Here is a 22,720-nt window from a genome sequence, read left to right as displayed (position 1 = left end):
CCTGCAGTCTTGAAAATATGGAAGATCCTATCAAACGCAAGCACACAACCTCTGTAGATTTTGCACAGATTCAGATAAGAGGCCATGATGCAAAGACAGACAAAACCTGGCTCCCCTCTCTCCTCTCCAGCAACATCTTTCTCATCTGACCTGCTACTCCTCCTTTAGTACATGCTAACTATTCTGCTGAGAGGGTGCAAAAGCACCATGTGCGTCAACGGTCTTTCCTTGTAATGTTCATTTGGAGGGATACCAATGAACCACCAGTTTTCGTTGGTTGTGAGCTTTGACCAACAAAAGGCTTGTAAATATTTTAAAATAAACAGCCCAAAGGGTGAGGCTGTGGAAGGGAGGTAAGTTTTTCTTTCTTCATCATCCACAGCCTAATTCTATGCATGTCTACTCAGTCCCATTGAGTTTAATGGATCCCAGGTAAGCGTGTAGAGAACACTCTATAACAGAAGTGCTGCCTTGAGACAAAGATCGGGGGGGGCAACACCGTGTTGTGTGTGTCACCAGGAGGAGGTGCATCATGGGGAAGAAGCCTTGCCCAGCTCCAATGGCTGTGGCTCCTCCTCTCTCGCACTCAGGAGGAGCCTACCTTTGATGCTGTGCCACGCTCGGCTCAGCAGTTCGGCCTCCTCCTCTCCCTCAATTTTGGAGGCGCTGAGCCTCCTGCTAAAAAAATTGAGGGGGCTGACGACACCTCTGCCCCCTAGGGTTGGAGTGGCTGCCCTATAAATGTGGTGTGCAGGCGCGTAGCAAGGGAGGGGCGTAGGGGGCGGGCCGCCCCTAGCTCCAGTCTGGTGGGGGCAGCACCCCCAACCCCTGGCCCGCCCCTTGCCTTCTCCGCCCAAGCAGGAAGAAGCAGAGTGTGCTATGGAGCAGGTTGCTGGGCAGCAGCAGCGGCAAACCGCTCCGTAGCGCGCTCCGCTTCAGAGCGCACCAGCCAAGCAGAGCAGCAGCACCAACCCGGATGGACTGCGCATGTGCGGACATGCACAGTTTGTCCTGGTGCGCACATCATGACGCACGTGCGCTGCAGAGCAACGCCCCACCCCCAAGCGGCACCGTTCGCCCCTGGTGGTGTGTGTGTGTGTGTGTGTGTGTGTGTGTGTGTGTGTGTTCTGTATTTAAAATACTGGCTCTTTATCAAAGCATATGACACAGAAAATACTAGCAGAGCAAAACATTCCCCATAATTCAAAAATAATTTAATTACCAGTTTGGTTTCTCATGACATTAATTTCAGAACTGAATAATCCTTCTTCGTGCAAATGTCAGCAACAGGAAGTCAAATGGACTGCAAAACCCCAGGCGCAGGATCTATAAAACCAGGAGACAACTAACCCAGACTAATTCAATTAGAGTTGGGGGATTTCAGAAAATGTAGCTTTGCTGAAACTAGGTATTCTAGATTAATTGTACATGGAGCTAAACCGAGAAAGGCTAGTTGTGGAAAGTTTCTGGGTTTCTATGCAAAATGCTGCAGTTTAGTAACAGACTGTTGGGAGTTTTGAGTTCAGATCATCACTTTGCAAAGAAATCTCAGGGTAAGCTTAGTCAAGTCACCATTTCGCTATTTCAGTGCTCCCATCCAAAAGATAACAGCAACATTGAGCTGTACAACAAGGTTGGTCTGAAATCAAACAAAATAAAACTGCAAAGCAATTCATAAGCATTACATAAGTGAAAGGCTGCACACAAGCCATATATTTTAAATACATTTTAAGCCTCCTGTCAAGATTCCTGGGGAATCGTAGTTTACTAATCACAGAGCTGTAATTCCCAACACCCTTAACACTTAAACTATGGTTTCCAGGATTTTTTGGTGGGGGGGGGGAGGAAAAAGTACTTTAAATGTATGGTGTGAACACATCCACATCCACCCATTTGAACTCTTCTCAAGGGCTGAGTACAGACCCAGAATTCTTTGTGCTGGTGCACTGACCTGGGTGTAGCTAATTACTGTAGACATTTTAAGGCCACAATAAACCTATTCAGCCCCCAGTTCTAAAAACGGCCACATCTCTCCCATTGAGAACTTTTGAAACCACCCATAATAAAAAACCTGCACAATGCGAAGAGCCTTGGCTTGTGGCCCTTGCTTTAGAGTCCAGTTCCAAAAGCTTTGGAAATTCTTCTATGCCCAGAGCATCAAAGCCAAACGCCTTTGAATTCTGTTGGTGGCTTTAAGGATTTCATTGCTGCTGGAGCATATTATCATTCCCCCGACTTAGTAAAGTGTGTGCCCTGTGTGGGGGTGCGCAGGATGCCAAGCTAGAGGTAAGGCATACATTCCACAAGACATGCAACTCTGATGTATTCTAGGAAATCTTTGTTGCTGAGCCAGTCTAGGCTCTCCCACAAAACAAAGAAAATCAGCCAAAGACTGCAAATGTGTGCTACCGTCATATTGTTTCTGAATGTCAGTATTAGAGGTCACTGGCTTTCAAACAGCATTTGCAAACCCAAATGTGCATCCCACTGAAAGCAGTGCAGGATAGGTCACACTGCATTTGGAAAGGAGTTCAGTTTAGGGCCCCGATACCTGATCCAGCAAGTGATCTACTGTATTTTCCGGCGTATAAAGATGACTTTTTGACCCAGGAAAATATTCTCTAAAGTTGGCGGTCGTCTTATACGCCGGGTATAACCGGACTGGAGAATCTGTGGTCGCCGCATACGGTGGGGGGAGCTCAAAAACGGCCGTGGCGGTATGCGGCGACCGTATGAAAGCAGCAAGGGTGGTTCTGTACAAGTACGGAAAATCCACTCACCAGGAGCGGCGCTGGGCCCACAGAGGCCGTTTATCTGGCCACGAGCCACCCGGTCACTGAGCTGCCCGCTTGGCAAGTCCCCACGCTGCACCGCACTAAGCTGGCACGGCGCGGGGACTAGCCGAATGGTGCCGAAAATGGCATCTGCACACACGTAGAAGCGATTTCCAGCTTCTGGGCATGCCCAGACGCCGGAAATTGCTTCTGTGCATGTCCAGGCATGCGCAGAAGCGATTTCCGTTGCCGCGCTGCCCATGCCCAGAACCTGGAAATCGCTTCTGCGCATGTCTGAGCAGAAGCAATTTCCGGCACCCCAGAAATGGGCAGCGCAGCACTGGGAATTGCTTCTGCGTAGTTTTATACAACGAGTATATCCCAAACTCTATATTTTAACTGGAAAAGTTGGGGATCGTCTTATACGGCCAGTCGTCTTGTACGCTGGAAAATACGGTATGCATGTAAACAGCTTTTTGCATATGGCAGAGGTTTTTTAACCTTTTGGGGTCCATGACTCCCTTGACCAGCTACATTCTTTCTGCAGCACCCCTGTGGGGCTCAGAAGCCCAGTTATGTCACCCCTTGCCTGCCAAGCTGGCAGCCTCTCACCCTTTTTTCAAACACCCTCTCTTGTGGAGTGTTCCCTCAGCCTCCTCTCCCCTCTCTTTAGGAGTCCTCCGGAGTCCTCCAGGCAGCCGCCACAGCCACCCCGGTCTCTGAGCCACCTCAGCTCCTGGCAACCAGCACCCCCTGGCCAACCCCAGAGGCACCATTTCCTTAAGGAGCTTATAGACAGGGCTGCTGCAACAAACAGCTGTGCAAGTCTTTGGGAGGCAGAGATGCCAGAGGACATCAGATGATGGAGGGAAGGAAGGAAGGAAGGAAGGAAGGAAGGAAGGAAGGAAGGAAGGAAGGAAGGAAGGAAGGAAGGAAGGAAGGAAGGAAGGAAAAAGGGCAGAGGACAGTGTTGCCCACGGCAGCAGTGACTGGGGACTATTGGGATTGGTAGGGCAGAAGCCAGAAAAGCCAACAATAGATGAAGCAGAGCCAATGATAGGCAAAGCCAACACATTCTTATTTATTCTCCATCCTTCCCCTGCTAAGTTCCACAATGGCAACACTGAGACTGAGCCCTTAAACTCTGGGTTATGATTCACAGCTTGGGAGTTTAAACAGCCAATCACGTTGAGAGCGGGAGTGGTCCCGGCCTTCAGAAATGTATATAAGCAGTTGTTTTGCCTCTGTTGTCCAGTTCTATTATTTCAACAGTGGTTCTCCACTGTGTCTTGCTTCGTGGGAACCTACCTACACTTCACTCTCATTCAGTGGTTCCCAATTAGCTAAGTACCGCAACCCCCACCCCCGTTTTTCAAAAGCCAAGCCATGACCCCCCTATGTTTGAAAATGTTGATATATCTGTGGTAGGTTTTGTAATGTGAATTGTGCCACCACACCTTCCAACATGTCCAGTGCAAACCTGGGCCATGCTCCCGCGTGAGTCACATGACCCGTGCAAGAGCACAGTGCCCCAAAACGTGTGCCTTTGGGTGCCGTAATCTCACGTGAGACACACATCCATTCACAATCTCGTGCATTTTGGGGTGCTGCGTTCTGACATGAGAGCACAGCCATCCAAAGCAGGATTTCCTGGACAATTGATGGGTTTGTACCACAGACCCCCTGGGTGGGTTACATGGATCTTCTGGGGTCTGGGGACCACTAATTGGGAACCCCCGCTCTAGTTGCATCCAACATTGTAAATTCTGCACTGGGCACTGGGTTGAACTACTGTAGATGACTTCAAAGATCCCTTCCAACTTTATGGTTCTGTGAATCTGAGAAAGGGAAAAAATGAGATGTGTAAGCTAAAACCTGCAGGTGTAAAGAAGGCTGATAGTGGGTGTAAAGCACAACAAAGATAATTACAAAATTGTATTATTTGCAGACGATATCCTTTTATTTATTACAAAACCAGTAGAAACAATTCCAAAAATTATGGAGAAAATAAAAACCTTTGGCAGAATATCAGGATATTCCATAAACTGGACAAAATCAGAGATTTTACCAATACGACCAAGGGCTACATTGTATAGAAACCATCAATTTTGGATATGCAAAGACTTTATAAAGTACTTGGGTATAATGATTTCTTCAGATATAGATCAAATTGTAAAATTAAACTTGAATCACAATTCTAAAGGAATTTTCTTTTGATCTTGAAAGGTGGGGAACTCTAAACCTCTCCCTGTGGGGAAAGGTTAATATCCTCAAAATGAATGTTGTTCCAAAGCTTTTATACATTCTTAGAGGATTACCAATATATATTCCCAAATTATACTTTCAAAAAATAAATCAACTATTTAGATTGTGTCTGTGGGGTACAAAGCCACCAAAAAATCACTTCATAAAATGCAACTTCCAGTTAAGGAAGGTGGCTTTGGGCTCCCAAATCTGGAAATATATCATCAGGCTTACCTGCTGAGTAAGACTAATTATTGGAGAGCTAGCAGAAATCCCACTTCGGCTACTCTTGAATATAGTTTCTTTGAACCCCTTGTAGGGTCGACTAGACTCGGCTCTAATTTTATGAAATATCCTATTACCTTGGAGACTATTAATGAACCTATAAAATTTGGATGAATATAAATAAAAATAATGATGATCCCTATCAACATGAGAAATTAACAATATGGGCCAGCCCAAAATTAAAAATTGGAAATCAAGTAATAATTTGGCAAAACTGGATGAAAAAAGGTATTTTGACATTGAATCAATTAATTGATGAAAATTATAAATTTATAGACTGTCACAGTGGCCGGAGTGGACTACACAAAAGTGGTAAGGACCTAACAGAAGCAGAAGACATCAAGAAGAGGTGGCAAGAATACACAGAGGAATTATACCAGAAAGATATGGAGGTCTCATACACCCCAGGTAGTGTGGTTGCTGACCTTGAGCCAGACATCTTGGAGAGTGAAGTCAAATGGGCCTTAGAAAGCATTGCTAATAACAAGGCCAGTGGAAGTGATGATATTCCAGCTGAACTATTTAAAATTTTAAAAGATGATGCTGTTAAGGTGCTACACCCAATATGCCAGCAAGTTTGGAAAACTCAGCAATGGCCAGAGGATTGGAGAAGATCAGTCTACATCCCAATTCCAAAGAAGGGCAGTGCCAAAGAATGCTCCAACTACCGCACAATTGCGCTCATTTCACACGCTAGCAAGGTTATGCTTAAAATTCTACAAGGCAGGCTTAGGCAGTATGTGGACCGAGAACTCCCAGAAGTGCAAGCTGGATTTCGAAAGGGCAGAGGAACCAGAGACCAAATAGCAAACATGCGCTGGATTATGGAGAAAGCTAGAGAGTTCCAGAAAAACGTCTACTTCTGCTTCATTGACTATGCAAAAGCCTTTGACTGTGTCGACCACAGCAAACTATGGCAAGTTCTTAAAGAAATGGGAGTGCCTGATCACCTCATATGTCTCCTGAGAAATCTCTATGTGGGACAAGAAGCTACAGTTAGAACTGGATATGGAACAACTGATTGGTTCAAAATTGGGAAAGGAGTACGACAAGGTTGTATATTGTCTCCCTGCTTATTTAACTTATATGCAGAATTCATCATGCGAAAGGCTGGACTAGATGAATCCCAAGCCGGAATTAAGATTGCCGGAAGAAATATCAACAACCTCAGATATGCAGATGACACAACCTTGATGGCAGAAAGCGAGGAGGAATTAAAGAACCTTTTAATGAGGGTGAAAGAGGAGAGCGCAAAATATGGTCTGAAGCTCAACATCAAAAAAACCAAGATCATGGCCACTGGTCCCATCACCTCCTGGCAAATAGAAGGGGAAGAAATGGAGGCAGTGAGAGATTTTACTTTCTTGGGCTCCTTGATCACTGCAGATGGTGACAGCAGTCACGAAATTAAAAGACGCCTGCTTCTTGGGAGAAAAGCAATGACAAACCTAGACAGCATCTTAAAAAGCAGAGACATCACTTTGCCGACAAAGGTCCGTATAGTTAAAGCTATGGTTTTCCCAGTAGTGATGTATGGAAGTGAGAGCTGGACCATAAAGAAGGCTGATCGTCGAAGAATTGATGCTTTTGAATTATGGTGCTGGAGGAGACTCTTGAGAGTCCCATGGACTGCTAGAAGATCAAACCTATCTATTCTTAAGGAAATCAGCCCTGAGTGCTCCCTGGAAGGACAGATCGTGAAGCTGAGGCTCCAATACTTTGGCCACCTCATGAGAAGAGAAGAATCCTTGGAAAAGACCCTGATGTTGGGAAAGATTGAGGGCACTAGGAGAAGGGGACGACAGAGGACAAGATGGTTGGACAGTGTTCTCGAAGCTACGAACATGAGTTTGACCAAACTGCGGGAGGCAGTGCAAGACAGGAGTGCCTGGCGTGCTATGGTCCATGGGGTCACGAAGAGTCGGACACGACTAAACGACTAAACAACAACATCGGGTTCTTATCTCATTATACATGATAAGCGATCTTCAGCCATCTCAACCCTTGCTTTTTCATGCAAAACCATTTGCAGTCGTTTGCGGTCATCAACAGCTATCAGTCAGTCAATCACCCATTTCCACCACCCTTCTGAGTGATCCCCCCTCCCCATCCCCACCCCTCCCCACCCCTTCTCTACATAAGTGCCTGGAAACTTCCATTTCACTGTATCTGAAGAAGTGTGCATGCACACGAAAGCTCATACCAAAATAAAAACTTAGTTGGTCTTTAAGGTGCTACTGAAGGAATTTTTTTATTTTACTAAGACAGACAAGTTGTACTTAACCATGCAAGCTGGCTCTGCCCATTTTATACAAAGGAAGCGGGGGAAGAAATTCTTCATAATTTTTTTTTATTTTTTATAAAAGCAGATAGTAGTGAATGCCAAGCATTTTTGAATCAAACCTGGTGATAATGCAAATGAAATATTGAGTGCCTTGAAGGGAACAGAGGTACACAGCTGCCTAAAAGATTCAAGATCCAATGTGTCTGTAGAGCTATTCCTGACAGTGAACTGGACAAGGAAACCTGCTTTCAGAAGTCTCCATCAGAGGACACATGGAGCACCAGAGCAGAAGCACATTAGCTATGTGATGGATGTATCTTGAGAAGGTGGATAGAAATGGAAAGGAAATATTATTATTTATGGCCACGTTATTTCCAAACGTTAACTACTATAATACAATCTACTAATCTGAAAATCCTGTAAACTGCTTGAGTGGATCACTGGGCAACAAACATAAACTAACCTGCGCTCTTTAAGGGGAAAGTGGGGTATTAAATAACTTTTGCTACTGTATTAGTTCCATTGAGAGCAACTCATGTTGCCTATAAATGATGCTTGACAGATTTCATATTTGCACTTAGGCAAACACTACCACCAGTATTTTTGTACAAGTAGCAACTGTGGACTCTCATCTTAAACAGTTTCACACACGCAAATCCAATTGCTTCTGTGGAATTTTGGAAGTTGACTTTTCTAGTATTGCAGGTGGTACTCTCCATCTGGTTTCCCAGGCTGGTGATAGAATCTCAGCATTTTGATATATCATTCACTTTTCTTTCTGTTTCTCATGGCATTCCGTTTTTGCACAGGTGAGCATGGTGGTCATTTGGGGCACCACAGTACTGCTCCCCAGGGCCTAAATCTCACATGGCACCCCAAAACATGCACCCAATGATTTAGCTTGTAATGTGATATAAACACCAAAATATAATGTATGCCATTAGAATAGTTCATAAGTAAACAGTAATAGATCAGGAATAGAATTATGCACAATGTTTGAATAATTTAAGGATATCTTATTAAACCACATACCCTGCACTTCTGAAATATATTTGTTGTTGTTTAGTCGTTTAGTCGTGTCCGACTCTTCGTGACCCCATGGACCATAGCACGCCAGGCACTCCTGTTTTACACTGCCTCCCGCAGTTTGGTCAAACTCATGTTCGTAGCTTCGAGAACACTGTCCAACCATCTCGTCCTCTGTCGTCCCCTTCTCCTAGTGCCCTCCATCTTTCCCAACATCAGGGTCTTTTCCAAGGATTCTTCTCTTCTCATGAGGTGGCCAAAGTATTGAAATATATAGTTCTTCTTCATATATTAAATAAGCCACATGTTATTACACTGGATAACAAAAGGGGGGGGGAGGGGGTTCTTGTAGGTAAAAATGAACTGTCAGTTACAATGTGCTGAGCGCAAGACACCAAATCAATATTTTATAACAATACAAATCCATCTCAGTCAGCTTGAATCAAACCTATTGCAGCTTTTTGGAAGGCAAGTTAAAGTCTCTGAGGTACTTTTCCCTTCAGGATGTTAGCACCTTCTGTAAATGGAGTTTTGGTGCACTGAGAGGTTAGTGTTATTAGGAGATTCATTTTGAATCAAACTCACCCCATTCATTGGCAAACTTAATGGCTACCTCTAATGGCAGCCATATTTTGTGTTGCATTTTATGGTAGCCTTAGTCATAGTTTTAGCAGGCTGAAGTAGGTTTTTTTAATGAGATCTTGGTGATATATAAAACGACAGATTCTACTGTCCCCGTTTATGGTGTGACAATGCTTTACTTTTCAATACAGGGGACTACTTATATAGTAGCATGCAGAATCATATGCACAGAGTACCGGTAACACCTGATGGTTACACATTCAAAGAGTCTTGGACAGTGCAGATGCACAGCCAGGTCAACATCAACATTTGCTATAGCTGCAGAAAGGTCCTTCCATCCATGAATCTCACTTGCTGAATCAGGGGAAATATCTGATTTCAACAACAGAGACATTTGCCTCATAAACCGTTGCTTGCACCCGATTATAATCGCTTCTAGGACAGAGGCGTAGCAAGGTCAGGTAGTACCCGGTGCAATTTTTTTGTCAACCCCGCACACACACACATTGCAATTTTTGGGAACATTGCCCAGAGTTGTTCAGCTTTTGGGGGGAGGGTACCCCAAAGTTGTTGACCTTGTTTTAGGGAAGGTTGGCCACGAAACAGATGACGATCATATAAAACCGTGTCAGCGCCTCCAGCCAGGGGTGCCAGCACCGCCCATTGATCGCCAAAATCAGACCGCCGATCACATAAAACCGTCTGCCATGGTTGCAAGCGCTGCCTGCCAGGAGGTGTGAACACTACCCGCTGGGGGGGAATGCCAGGCTGATCGCCGGGCGTATCTGCGTGATCAGCGGGTGAATTTTCACGACAATGATCACACCAATCGCAAAAATCCGCCCGCCGGGGGTGCAAGCACTGCCACGCCGATCCACCCAGGGGGATTTTGTCACACACACCCAGGCATGACACCCAGGGCAGACCGCACGCCCCCCCCCCAGCCACCTTGTGACGCCCCTGTTCAGGGCTGCTTAAGCAACAGATGTGGCTAAGAATGAATGTTCTAACAATGTTCTAAGTCTAAGACTATAACTTTGTCTGGAGTTGTAACCATTTCTGTAAAGGCAGCTGTTTATTTAAAGCAGATAAAACATTTTTTCCCTCAATGTGTTTGTGTGGAAAAAATACGACTGAACTATGTTAATACTTCAATGGTGATTTCTTTAATGCAACACAGATCAAAAGAATAACAACAACAACAATACTATATTGATGGTGGTGGTCCTTACAGTCTCAAACCAACATCATCAATTTGCTAAATAATATTTTTACGTGGACCTGGAATTAAAAGTTTAAAAGGAAGGAAAAAAACATACTTGTTAACAAATCACAAAATCAGGGCAGGCAGAGTAGCACAATAGACAGCACGTAGGATTGACTTATTTGAAAGGATTGGATCCCGTTTCTGCCATCACAAGCTAAATTAAAAATGGCAGTGATTGTGTTAGCTTCAAATTGAACATGCTGAACACCAGGGTCAAGTCCTGGAGTGGTTGCTTGCTAAAATGGAACAACAACAAAAACGGAAAGACATGATTTGCATTTAGATCAGAAAGAAAGATTACCACAACAATATACAAAACCGTGTGGAATTCTGTATAACAGTGAAACAAATCTTTAAATATAAGTGGAGGTGTGTATTTAGAAATTGTTTTATCATTTGCCTTGGAAACCTATTTTCACTGGTGACATATTAAAATACAGAATGTTCCCGTATTTCAACTTCAGTGGCACATACTCAAAATCAAAAGCTCTTTTTTTTGTAGATTAATTGCTCCAGAATAACTACCAGTACCTGGATTATAAATTTATGCCACACGTGCATAGGTAGTGAAAGGAGGAGGGACCTATTTTATGATTATTAAACTACCTTGATGTTGCATGTAAAAGCTTACGCTGCTAACTATTTTGTATTAAGTGATACCGAGTATGTGCCCCAAAGCTCTGACTACATTCGTTTTAGTCAGAACAATTATCTTATTAAGAGACAAATTATTTCCACCTTACTCCCTGACAGCACCTGTAATTTGTACACTTTTGTACACTTTTGAGATAAATCAAACACAAGCCAGCTGCACTACCTACCAAATACCACTGCTTTTCACAGTGAAGAGTGACATCCCATCCTAAACAAAACTGATTCTCTAACAACAGTGTAATAGTCTAGCACAGGCATCCCCAAACTGCGGCCCTCCAGATGTTTTGGCCTACAACTCCCATGATCCCTAGCTAACAGGACCAGTGGTCGGGGAAGATGGGAATTATAGTCCAAAACATCCGGAGGGCCGAAGTTTGGGGATGCCTGGTCTAGCAAATCCTGCTTTTTTTCTTTAATGAGCCACACAATGTTCCTTGAAGATGAATAAATTGAGGCTGTTTTGAGAAAGGAGCATGATTCTAACAATGAGGTAGTGGAATGACGTGGGCTTCTAATAAAAATGCACTGACAAGGATGTTCATCGAAAATGCACTGCTGATACAGTGTGACATGCACAGGGAGAGACAATGCATGTATAGCCTGCAGTATGCTCTGGCTGCGGAAAGAGAACACATATTTGGCAAGATGAGAGAGAGGATCCCCCCCCCCCGGAAAATGCACTTCTGGTTGAGTGAAAGGGAATGGGCATGGAGAAAGCATTGCTGGCAGCAAACCAATTGGATGATGGATAAACAGGATCTAATCTCTGCTGGCTGTGGAGCAAGAGGGATGTGCATGGAGTCTACACTGCAGGCATTTTGAAAATACACAGCAGTGGTGAGAGGGAAGCACGTTAAATGTGCTCTGCTGGTCCTGGAATGGGTGTAGATGAAAACTACAGGCAGAATTTATGTGATATTGGAGGAGAAATGAGGTCTGCATGAAGAATTCAGAGTGTGTAGCGAGAAGGGGAGTTTGTGCTGATGGAGTGTGAAGAACTAGTTGTTCCACTATATGAGCAGACAGTATTAGCCAGTAACACTGACAGACCATAGAAGAAAAACTCAGCAGGTTAGGAGGGATTTCATAGGCAGACACATATGGAGGTACCTAGATTTTGACAGTAAGGTTACAAGCTCTTGCATATGTTTAGGCTTTGTCCATCCCACTCAAAACAGTGGGATTTATCCATACCAAGCTAGGGATGTAAAAAGCAGACTGGCACAATCCCATAACTGATGTCATGTTGGAAATGGCATTAAGAGAAGTGTAGGCACCAATGATGAAAATGGATGACATGTTTTATAGGGATTCCCATATGGTTTTTCTAGTACTCGGTGATGCATGCGAGTGAAATGTTATACCAGAACTCCATGTGTTCCCAGCATTCTGTCCTTGTTCCTTCACACTTCTCAGCTACATTAGTTATGAACAAAAAGTGCTTCTTTGCCTAATCAAGCCAATCACCTCCAAAAGATTCTACGAAAATGCTATGCGCAGGATGAAACTTGTCAATCAGAAATGGAGGGAAAAGGGAAGAATAGACAGGATTGGAAACAACTTAAGCCCTAACAGCTCCTGCACTGAAAATAGGCCAGGGCACCTCTAAATGTTCTGCCTGTGGATACAGAATAGTTCACAACTCTCATTACAGAGTTGGAACACAAGGTGGCTTCAACATTATTCAATGATTAACTCAGGTTTGAGACCAAGTTCACACTTGACAAAGAGCCATAGCCAGTCCTGACAGGATCTACATGATGATACACGTGTTTTTGAAGCATATAAGGTGTGCACCCAAGCCACATGATGTTTGGACCAGCTCTTTGATGAGATTCTCTGAAAGGCTGACTTCTGTTTCAACATGTTGAAGCTCTGTGACAGGAGCTCTCAATTTCTTTTCAATTTTATGAAAAGCAGCCATGGTGGGGTCTCTGAATTGGGCCTGTGGGAGGATCTAACCCTTTATCCCCACGTTGAATTTTCCCTTCCCCAAAGCTGCTGTTACTGTGGTGCGGGACGCTTAACCAGCTTAAGCAATGAAGCTTGTAAGTTTCCTCCTCCACAGCTACAAGCAGTTTCTGGGGGGCAGGCAGTGGCGGAACAGTTACACTCTGCCTTCCCTAGGCTGTGACCCCAGTCCAAACTGGGCCTTTCTTCTTCTTTTGTAACAAAATTGCAACTCCTGTGCAATGTCTAATTTGGGCCCTCTGTTGTTTAGTACAAAATTGTGCCAATAATTCACCGCAGGTTTCACAACTTCACCAACTCTTGATCCCATATTACCATGTTCCATTGCAGTCAAGGGCAATGACATGAGCAATATCTACCCCAATGTTATTTTAAAATGCACCCATTTCATATCCAGCTCAAAATAGTAATAATGTCAGTATAGTTATATATATGGGCAAATGGGTGATTTCTGCCTTAAAAATAGGCACAGAACACACTGTGTGAAATATCACAACACAATTCTCTTGGAGTCTTTATAGGATCAATGTATATATTTTTTCTCATCTAGAGTAAAGAAAAAATACAGTAATTTCACACCAACAGCATGTGCTACAGCCCCGTTTCATTCATATGTGTGTATATACACACATTTTTACTGTTAAATACATGTCTAGCATCTAAATTTATGGCACAATCAAACTGCCTCATCCGCAGCTTCATTGAAACAATAAATGAGTGCTTTCTGGAAAACATGCCATTTAGTAGGATAAAAAGCTGAGGAGCCAAATCAACAGCTTCCTTTAAGCTTGGGCAGTCCCATAAATTTGCAGACCAAGTAACAGTTTTGCTTCACTAAGCAAAGCATGGCAATTTGATTTCTCTGGGAAAGTGAAGCACTATGCGGGGGGTGGGCGATGGGCCTGGCCTCAGAATCAGACATTTTGAAGACTTTGGTGCAATATCATTTTAGTCCAGATAAATAATTCAGTAGAGGCCATTAAAAATTAACCAAGGAAGGAATTTTCATAGGAGAAGCATATGAACTGGAGCCAACCAATTCTGTTCATTGCTAACCTAGGAGGTTTAACAGGCAACCAATTCAATTCTTCTGTAACAGTAAGCATGTGTTTGCTTTGTCAAGACAGGGCCTGTCTTAAATCTACTACATGTGCTTTATTCCTATGACAGCTAATGGCTGGAATCCACATACCATTTATCCCAGGCTACTCAAATCAATTGAATTGCTCCAGAATAAGTGCATTGTGGACTCCTGCCAATGAGAGCAATGCATGTGCACTGAGATGAGAACCAAGTCTTTGTCTCAGATGCAGACCACACCTCTGGCACCTCTTTACAATCTATGGGAGCAAAATAAGATCACACAGAGCAATCCATGCCATAAAAAGAAAGCCCCTGTTTAAAAAACATATGCCACACAAAATACTGGAAGTATACATCATAACATAACATATTCTAAGTACATGTAGAAGGTACCAGGTGACCTATAAGTGCAAAGAGTAAAAAATACCAAATACCTGATGTCGCATACTCTTTTCATGTTATGTACAGGGAAACAACTGTACAAGCATCATCCCAAGCTAAGGTCTAAACAAATAAAGCCTTCTTTGAAGAATAAAAATAATAATGACATCATTATTAAAGAATACAGCATCTTTGGGATCTGGAAGATCATTTCTGCCTATCAAGGCTGTAGAAATACATGAATTTCTGTTATTAAAATGCACATCTCTACAGAATGCCTCTAGCATGGCCACTTGCACATGGTTCATTCCCTTAATTCCAGCACTCCACTATTTTTCTCAATCACCAGAGTGCTCTACAGATCACAGAAGGGAATGAAATACACCCAACACGTTTGTTGAACATCCTCTTCAGTGCATTGTCTTAGGCACTGTTTATTTTCTAGCGTACAAATATAATCTTCTTATTAAAAATAAAATCATCATGATCAAAATCAGTGGCAATTTGTAAGCTGTGGAATTAATGATTTCAAAATCATTAGCCACTCAAGTCTATAATTCGATGCACATCTGCCTGTAAGCAAGACCACGGAACAGGACTTCCTTTCGAGCCACCACACACAAGATTGCGCTGCACAAAATGGTGCTTTGTGAATAATTACGGGTCAGTTCTTAAGACCCTGGTTCATGGCAGCATGTGGGTTGAGTGTAACATTGCTGATGAGGGCAAGGCAAAATGCAGGCACAAAATGAAAGGCTTGGATCTGGTTAAATAAGGAAGCATCACACACCATGTCAGCACTTATGCAGTTAACTCACATGTTGTTGGTGGAATGAGGTGCTTCCACATGCTATGTTTTGGAAGTGTAGGAAGCACCTTACGTTGCTTCTCTTCAGGTCAAAGCATCAGGTAAGAATTGAGTTCCACATATTCCTGGCTAAAGTGCCTTGGACTTGAAACACTGGCAATAGTTTGATGAGTTTGCAGTTCTGAGACAGACATGTATAAAGATCATTCTCACATGACCTGTCTGCAATCACACAAACACCCTATGAATGCAATGTCTGCAAGACTTGCCCTACGGACACTACATTCATGCAGAATATACTACATCTTCAAATTGTGGACTCATCCCTATGTCTGCAGAGCCTTGCCCTGATCCATAAATCAGCCAACCCCCTTACTATGATCAAACAAACAAACACTCTTCTCCTCCATTTCAGGATGATTGTCATCAACTTATAAATACTATTAGCAGACAAATGAACAGCTACCAAAATGGGTCCTACCAACTGGTAGCTACCAACTGGGCAAGCAATGTTTTTATCTTTCTGATCCTCTCCACAGACATACTAGCTACGTGCCAGCCAATTCACCTAAACAGTCATGTGTTTTAGGAGTACAACACTCTTGGTACTTCCAGCGTAGTAAACAAGGAAGTTTTCACTCCAAACTGACATAACAAAACTGTGATCATTCATACATCATGGGAGTGTTAACAAAAGATGATATTATTGCTAGTCATATGTCTACTTGGTGCTACTCCCTTACCAGCAAAATTGTATGAGGATTGTTGGTAATGGAAACTGCTCTATCATGCACAATCATTGTTAGAAGTGTTCCTAGTATCCCTGGAAGATATGAGAGTGATTTACACTGCTCCCATTTTACAGTGACAAAAAATGGTTGTATGTGTGATGCCTTAGGCTGTGCTTGCTAGCCTTTGAAAGAAAAGCAACAACCGGATGTAAAATTAAAAAGCAAGAAAAAGAAAGAAAGACAACACAGTTTTAATGGCATATCTTAGTCATAAATGGAAGGGGGATTTTATCTATGGTTAACTCTATTGTTTCTTCATACATAACAGGCTACAGATAAGCAAAATGCATATGGTGACAAATTGCAAGAGAGATAAGGACTCCCAAATGGCAACATTGTTTCATAGGGTTTTAAATGATATGCCACTGTTCTGACCTGCAGCTAACTCTTCTGGCATATTACGACATCCTCTTTCCAGCTCAACTTTCAGCACCCTGCAGCACTTCTCTACACAACTGCCCTTTTAAACAAAATGCTATAATAGTTTTGCATAAAAAGCATGCAGAAACAGCATGATCTTCACTGATGCAAAACAATGAATAGCTGTTTGGAATAAAATTTTGTGTCCCTGGATTCTTTCCTTCCAGAGTATTACAGCCACAAGGGGACAGTCTGTGTAATTAGATGTAGTCTCAGGGCCTTCAATGGGAGGGACTACACACACAAGGGTAAGTCAATCATTCTCCATCCCAAATCTACAAAAAACAACAACAACAAGCACTCAAGCAGAATCAGGTCAAATGTGAATCCCATTCTCAGGCAAAGTTAAATAACTGTCAAAATGATTTGGCAACATTTGCTATTTGTACCATTGGTCTGTTTGTCTGTGCATGGAAGTTTATGTGCCCTTCAGCATATTACAGAAATGTGTGCATGTATTGTATGTGTACCCATAGGAATATACATGCATATGTACAATATGAATTTGTAAACGGCTGCACACCTGCAACCACTCACAAATACATTCTGAGAAAGTATACAAAATAAACCCACCTGGGTTCATTAGCACTCTGCTTCTAAACATTTTTTTTAAAAAAAAACTTGGGAGACCCATTGATTACCACTGAACTACTTATTGCCAATTAATGCCAATTAAGCATGCTTAGAACTCAGCTTTCAGGGTCTAGCACACAGCAACAAAGTAAATATGGGGTGAAAGGCTAAGATACGACCATTGCCTCCCTCCTCTAGGATAATGGAAGACATGGCCCACCCCAACCTTGTTGCATGTAATTTGCAAAAGCAGTTTCCCCACTATTATCTGGGATTTCTGTGGACCGTAGCCTGTATCTGCATGGCTGCAAGCAATATGCATTATTGACTGGGATCCAATGGTCTGTTTAAGTTCATGGAAAGGCTTTGCTGTAGCCTAGTGATGATTTTGTTTGAACTGCTGATCCCCATGCCATATTACAAACTGCTTTAACAAGCTCTTCCTCTCCCCTTCAAAAGCAGTTTACTATGTGGCATGTGGGTTGCTGTTTAGGAAAATATGTCTGGATTCCCCTTAGGATCACAAAACTAGTTTGTTTCACTGTTGGCCAGTGGGACCACAGGGTCACTAGCGTCACATGGCGAAAGGGATGGGGAGCTGGGAATTATGTTTCTTGTCCACTTGCTCATCCCAACCCTCCATGTGAAGTGGCAAATGACTTATGAAACTGAACACACTTTAAAAAGCAGTTTGTGGCAACATATGGTGGTCAGCTGATCAAAGTGAAAAGAAGAGATAAATCCCACATGCCTTACTCAAACCCTTGCACATGCCTAAAACCATCCTTGGGAGTTTGATCTTTGTAAATAAACATTCCGGTTCTTGATTATTTTTTTGGCAGTTCTGATATAGGCTACATAAATGCAAATGAAAATCAATGTGATATAAGCAGCCTAGCTGTGGGCAAGAATACAACCATTATATGTTCTAGCTTTTCTTCATTAACCTTAATGCTCTTATTCAAATGTATATTATGTAAACCAATATTTACTTATGGGAACTCAAAAAGGAGAGGTTAAACAAACTCTTAATTGGTGTGAGTTATAATTGATTTACGGAAGGGAATTTAGAATTTTCTACATCACAAAATATATATTGTTTTTTAAAGTAAGTTTTACTTTCTTAAAAAATAAATAGGACCTCTGAAACAAGCTCTTTGTCTAGTGGTGTTCTGCTTTATTAATTTATTTTTGTTTAAGCCCTGTCATATTAGACCACAATGGGGTTGTTTCTATCTTGAAAATAAATCTTTAGGCACATCATGTGATGCTGCTTCACTGAAAAAATGTCAATACAGCAACCACTTTTCAGCAGCGCTGCTTATATTCAGTGGCAACAAACATGTCTGTTTTGTCCATGGTGATAAAACTATTTAATGGACTAACAGTTTGCCAATTTTCTTCTCTTTCTTAAAGGAAAATAATCTTAAAGTCTAAAAGTTGGTATGTGTGTGAAATACAAACTTTCACACAGCAAATACCAAAAGCTAAATTTATTAACATTTGAAAACAAACATTTCAAAAATTGGTTTGCAGTCTCAGACTTTAGCTCTGCAAGTACTGAACTGAAATTCTATTTTTTAGAAAGTCCTGAAAATAAGGGGTTTGCAGTGAAAACACCATTAGATCCTTGATTCCAGTATTATGCATGCTCTTGTAAGATTAACACAATAGAATTGCCTATCCTTGGATGTTAGAGCCAATATAAAATTTTGCTCTAGTTACTGTACTTTTTTAAAGAAGGTCCATACATTTAGAACTGTAAAATTATCAAGCTATAAAAACTAATTTTGTTTCAACTCTAGTAAATACAGAAAGACATTTTAATTTAAAAAAGCTGTAGCACTAAGAGTATCATATGCATCTATCTATACATGAATAACCATTTATTGTATAAATGTTGTAGTTGTCTCTATATTGGCATTTAGGAAAGTTATTCCCTTGAACCTGATTATTTTGTGCATTGGAAAAATATTGGTGTAAACAACTGAGAGTTCACTAGATGACTTCATTATCCACTTACACTAGGACAGATCCAAAGCAAACAGACAGACAAACAAAAATATCTCTTATTATAGAAATCCATCTAACTTGCTAATCTACCTTTCACAAGTGAGTTGAATCTGCTGCTGGCTGACAGTGCTCTTTCTGTCCAGGTTAAATACCTGGGTTTTTATGGTTGTTGCTATTATTCTGCTTGACATTTTCCCACAGTTAGAGCAAACATTTCTCAGTATAGGCTAAAAACATTTAAAACAAACAAATGTAAAATTATATATACTGGAAAACTTCTTTTGGTCCTCTCTTTCCCAATTTGTGTCTTCTTTGAAGAATTCATGGCACAAGTTTGCATTATTATATTTTATATACCTAATCAAAGTCCTGCTTCCACAAAAGACATGGAAAAGTGGCCTCCCAAGTGGTTTAGTGCTTCAGAAAAACAGATACAAATGTTTAAAAAGTGCTCAAAAAGAATCTAACTTTATATATATATATATATATATATATATATATATATATATGTATGTATACTATATATCAAGATGGACTTTAGAAGCACACATCCCTTTTGTTCACAGAAAGGGCACATGTAGGTGTCTTCCTTTAGAATGATGCCAAACTGCTTATTAGCAGGTTCCTGCAAGACTGACACACCCATATTTATCTCCTTCTATTTTTTGGCACTTTCATGATATGTGGCTGTTTTACCTGTTGTCCCTGCTAGGCTCCGGTAACTTGCCCGGTGTACAAGCACTTTAGAAACTGGGATTTTTGTTCTAGGGATCTCACTTTTGGTAGGCTGGTGGTGTGCAAGGTGATGGCTATTACTGGTATCTGGGCCATGACTGCCATGTGGCGACGTAAAATGCTTGATACTGATGGGTATCTTGGAGTCCTTGAGTGAAGTTGTATGGGTTTTGACTGAGCATGTTGTTGTTACTGGAGACAGTGGCTTGCAACAAGACACAGAGGTGACGTCTTCTGCAGAAGTAACTGTGGCTGTGTTTTCATCTGGATCAGCATACAGATCATAGAGGGCATCCCCACTGTAGCTGTCCCTGGGAATGACCTCTTTCTGGATACTGTTGACATTGTCATCCTCTGGCCCAGGTGTTGTGGAATCCCAATAGCCTTCATCGCTGCTGGGGATGGCTTCCTGTGGCTCCTTTTCCCTACACTTCTGGTCGTTCTTGTGGCTGTGGTGAACCGGAATCTGGTTGAAACCAATGTGCTTCCCAGTTGTTGATGCATCCTGAACCTTTTTGGTACAACCGCCACCTTTGGAGCCCTCGAAGGAGTCTTTCCCTCCCCCCGGGGTCTCCTGCGGCTTCTCTGCTTGTGACAACACATCCCAGAACTCTGGGGCGCACGTGTCCCCCACCTGTTCAGGGCTGGCCATCTCTTCTCCTCCTCCTTGATAGGTCACCACGCTGGGGGGCTTTTTGGAAGCCCCCGCTTTGCCAACCCCAAGGGCGCTCTTGTCGCTTCCACCTGCGCCACCGCCACCGCCGCTGCCCACGTCCTCCTCCTGGTCGGCAATAATGTCCCCACAGCCTGTAAGAGAGTCAAAGCTTTTCAGTGAAGTCACGTCAGCAAACATCAAACAAATACGGTCAATGGACGGCTCAGAGGGTGGATCAAGAGAGGAAGGGTCAGGGGCTGCCGCTGCCGCCTCTTGGCTGCGTTCACACTCGGGTTCAACAGGGGGGGAAGGCTCGATGGGGATGTCACCTGTTATGGCGCTGTCCTCCTGGGTCCCTGGGCCATCACCATCACTGGGGGGCAGCTCGGAGCGGCTTTCCTGCGCCAGGGGCTGGATCCCGGGGGGCTCGGTTCCTGGTGGTGATGGGGTACGTGGGGTGGGCTCCCTGGCACCAACGTCCTGCTGCTCTTGGGTGGGCACGTCCTCAGCGCTCGGGTGGGCCAGCAGCAGCATCTGGTCCCCACTGGCCTCCCCTGAGGGGGTCTGGGGGGCTGCTGCAGCCGCTGCCGGGGGTCGTGGCGCCTCCTCTTTGATGCACTCCAGGCTGGCCGTGAGGGAGCCGGGCCTGAGGTGGCTGGCCTGTCCCTCGGCGCCGTCTCCGGCCTCGTCCTCCTTGCTGGGCTTGTCCCTGCGGTGCCACCTCATGCTGTTGAAGAGCCCCTTGAGTCCCCCGCGCCCTTTGGGTCTCTCCCCTTTGCCGCCTTCGACCGAGCGGCCGTTTTTGCGCAGCAGAGAGAAGAAGCGGTGGGACTTGCTCGCCGCCGAGCAGGGGGAATAATCCTTGTTGGCTCCGCCGCCGCCAACGAACTGGTCGTCCCCTCCGCCGCCACCGCCGCCGCCTCCCCCTCCTCCCGGTTCCTCCTTCTTGCCGCTCTCGAGCACCACCTCGGCCAGCCCGTCGTGGGTCTTGCTCCTCACCATGCCCGGCTGCCCTCCGCCCGCTTCTCCGCCTTTGCCTTTGCCGCCACCGCTGCTCCTCACGCCGAAGATGCTCGGCATGGCGCCGCCGGACTTCCTGCGCTTGAACAATTTGAAGGCGGTTTTGTTGAGCTTGCCCGATGGCGGCGGCTGATCGCCCACCGCGCTCAGCTCGGCACAGTCGCCGTGCACGTCCATGGCGGCGGCGGCGGCGGCGGCGGCGGCGGCTGCCTTCCCCTCCTGCAGCTCCCCGCCGATGCCTGATTTCTTTCCCTCGCTCGCTCGCTCGCTCGCTCGCTCGCTCACTGACAGCCTCCTCGCTGCTGCTGCTGCTGCTGCTGCTGCTGCTGCCGCTGCCTCCTGCCCGTCACCATGGCAACCCCGGCACGGCTAAGCAGCTTTTGCTCAGCCCTAGGCCTGGGCCTGCGCCAGGCCTCCGCCGCCGCCGCCGCCGCCGCCGTCCATCCGCTCGCTCCGCAGCCAACCTGAGCTGTTACAGCAGCCCACAATCAAAGCCAGAAAGCGGGGATGGCGGGAGGGAAGGAGGGGCGAAGGGAGAGGCGACTCCCCCCTCCCCACCCCACCCGCCGCGGCTTTCCAAAAGCGGGGAGGGGGAGGGCTTATATAACTTAATCCATTTGGGGCTGCTGTGACTGCGGCTGCTCGCTCGCTTAGCATATGCCTGGGCAGGGACGGAGGGGGCTGCTTAAATTGGGGAGCCTGAGGAAGCTGTTGCTTACACACCAGTCATTGAAGTTTTGGGAAGCGGGGGGGGGGTATGTGGATCATCCACCAGCACAACTCTTTTCCTCACGCTTTTAAGCTCCTGTTTTATTCTCTCTCCCCCCCCCCCCCCGAGCACCTGGCTTCTTTTTATTTAAAGGAAGAGGTGGTGGGTCTGAAGCCTTTCTTCACTACAGCACACCCTCAAGTTTCCCAACCCCATTTGTTTGGGGGGGGGGAGATACTCTGCATATGCTTGAAGGCACTTTCTCAGAAGGGAGCCTGAACGTTAGAAAAGAAACGGAAAGGGTCATATCCAAATTGCATGCTAGAAACCCTTTTTAAAAACCAAGTGTTGGAAAGAGGGCATGCATCTTATGTAGCCAGAAGAATGGAAACAAAGGGCGCATTTTATTGCACAGCAAGTCTATTAAACTGGGCAACTTTCATGG

At 44.3% G+C, this 22,720-nt stretch overlaps 1 protein-coding gene across 1 annotated transcript; it reads right to left on the bottom strand.

Moving 5' to 3' along the window:
- Window positions 1–19,685: 19,685 nt before the first annotated feature.
- Window positions 19,686–21,901, bottom strand: AMER2 (APC membrane recruitment protein 2). Its single transcript, XM_060273296.2, has 2 exons — window positions 20,876–21,901; window positions 19,686–20,698 (listed from the first exon to the last, which is right to left on the bottom strand). The coding sequence occupies exons 1-2, from the start codon at window positions 21,741–21,743 to the stop codon at window positions 19,815–19,817; spliced, it is 1,752 nt and encodes a 583-aa protein (XP_060129279.2). The 5' UTR covers window positions 21,744–21,901; the 3' UTR covers window positions 19,686–19,814.
- Between the last annotated feature and the right edge of the window lie 819 nt (window positions 21,902–22,720).

The sequence above is a fragment of the Zootoca vivipara genome, chromosome 4 (genome assembly GCF_965207765.1).
Source record: "Zootoca vivipara chromosome 4, rZooViv2.hap1.1, whole genome shotgun sequence".
In the NCBI taxonomy this organism is placed as follows: Eukaryota; Metazoa; Chordata; class Lepidosauria; order Squamata; family Lacertidae; genus Zootoca; species Zootoca vivipara.
This window is presented reverse-complemented; position numbering and strand designations above follow the sequence as displayed.

What these genes read in the sequence shown, in the direction of transcription:
- AMER2 (XM_060273296.2), bottom strand. Translation starts at nt 21,743, where the DNA reads ATGGACGTGCACGGCGACTGTGCCGAGCTGAGCGCGGTGGGCGATCAG. An exon ending in GGAGGACAGCGCCATAACAG is followed by an intron (nt 20,699 to 20,875) that starts GTGACATCCCCA and finishes ACTCTCTTACAG; the next exon opens with GCTGTGGGGACATTATTGCC.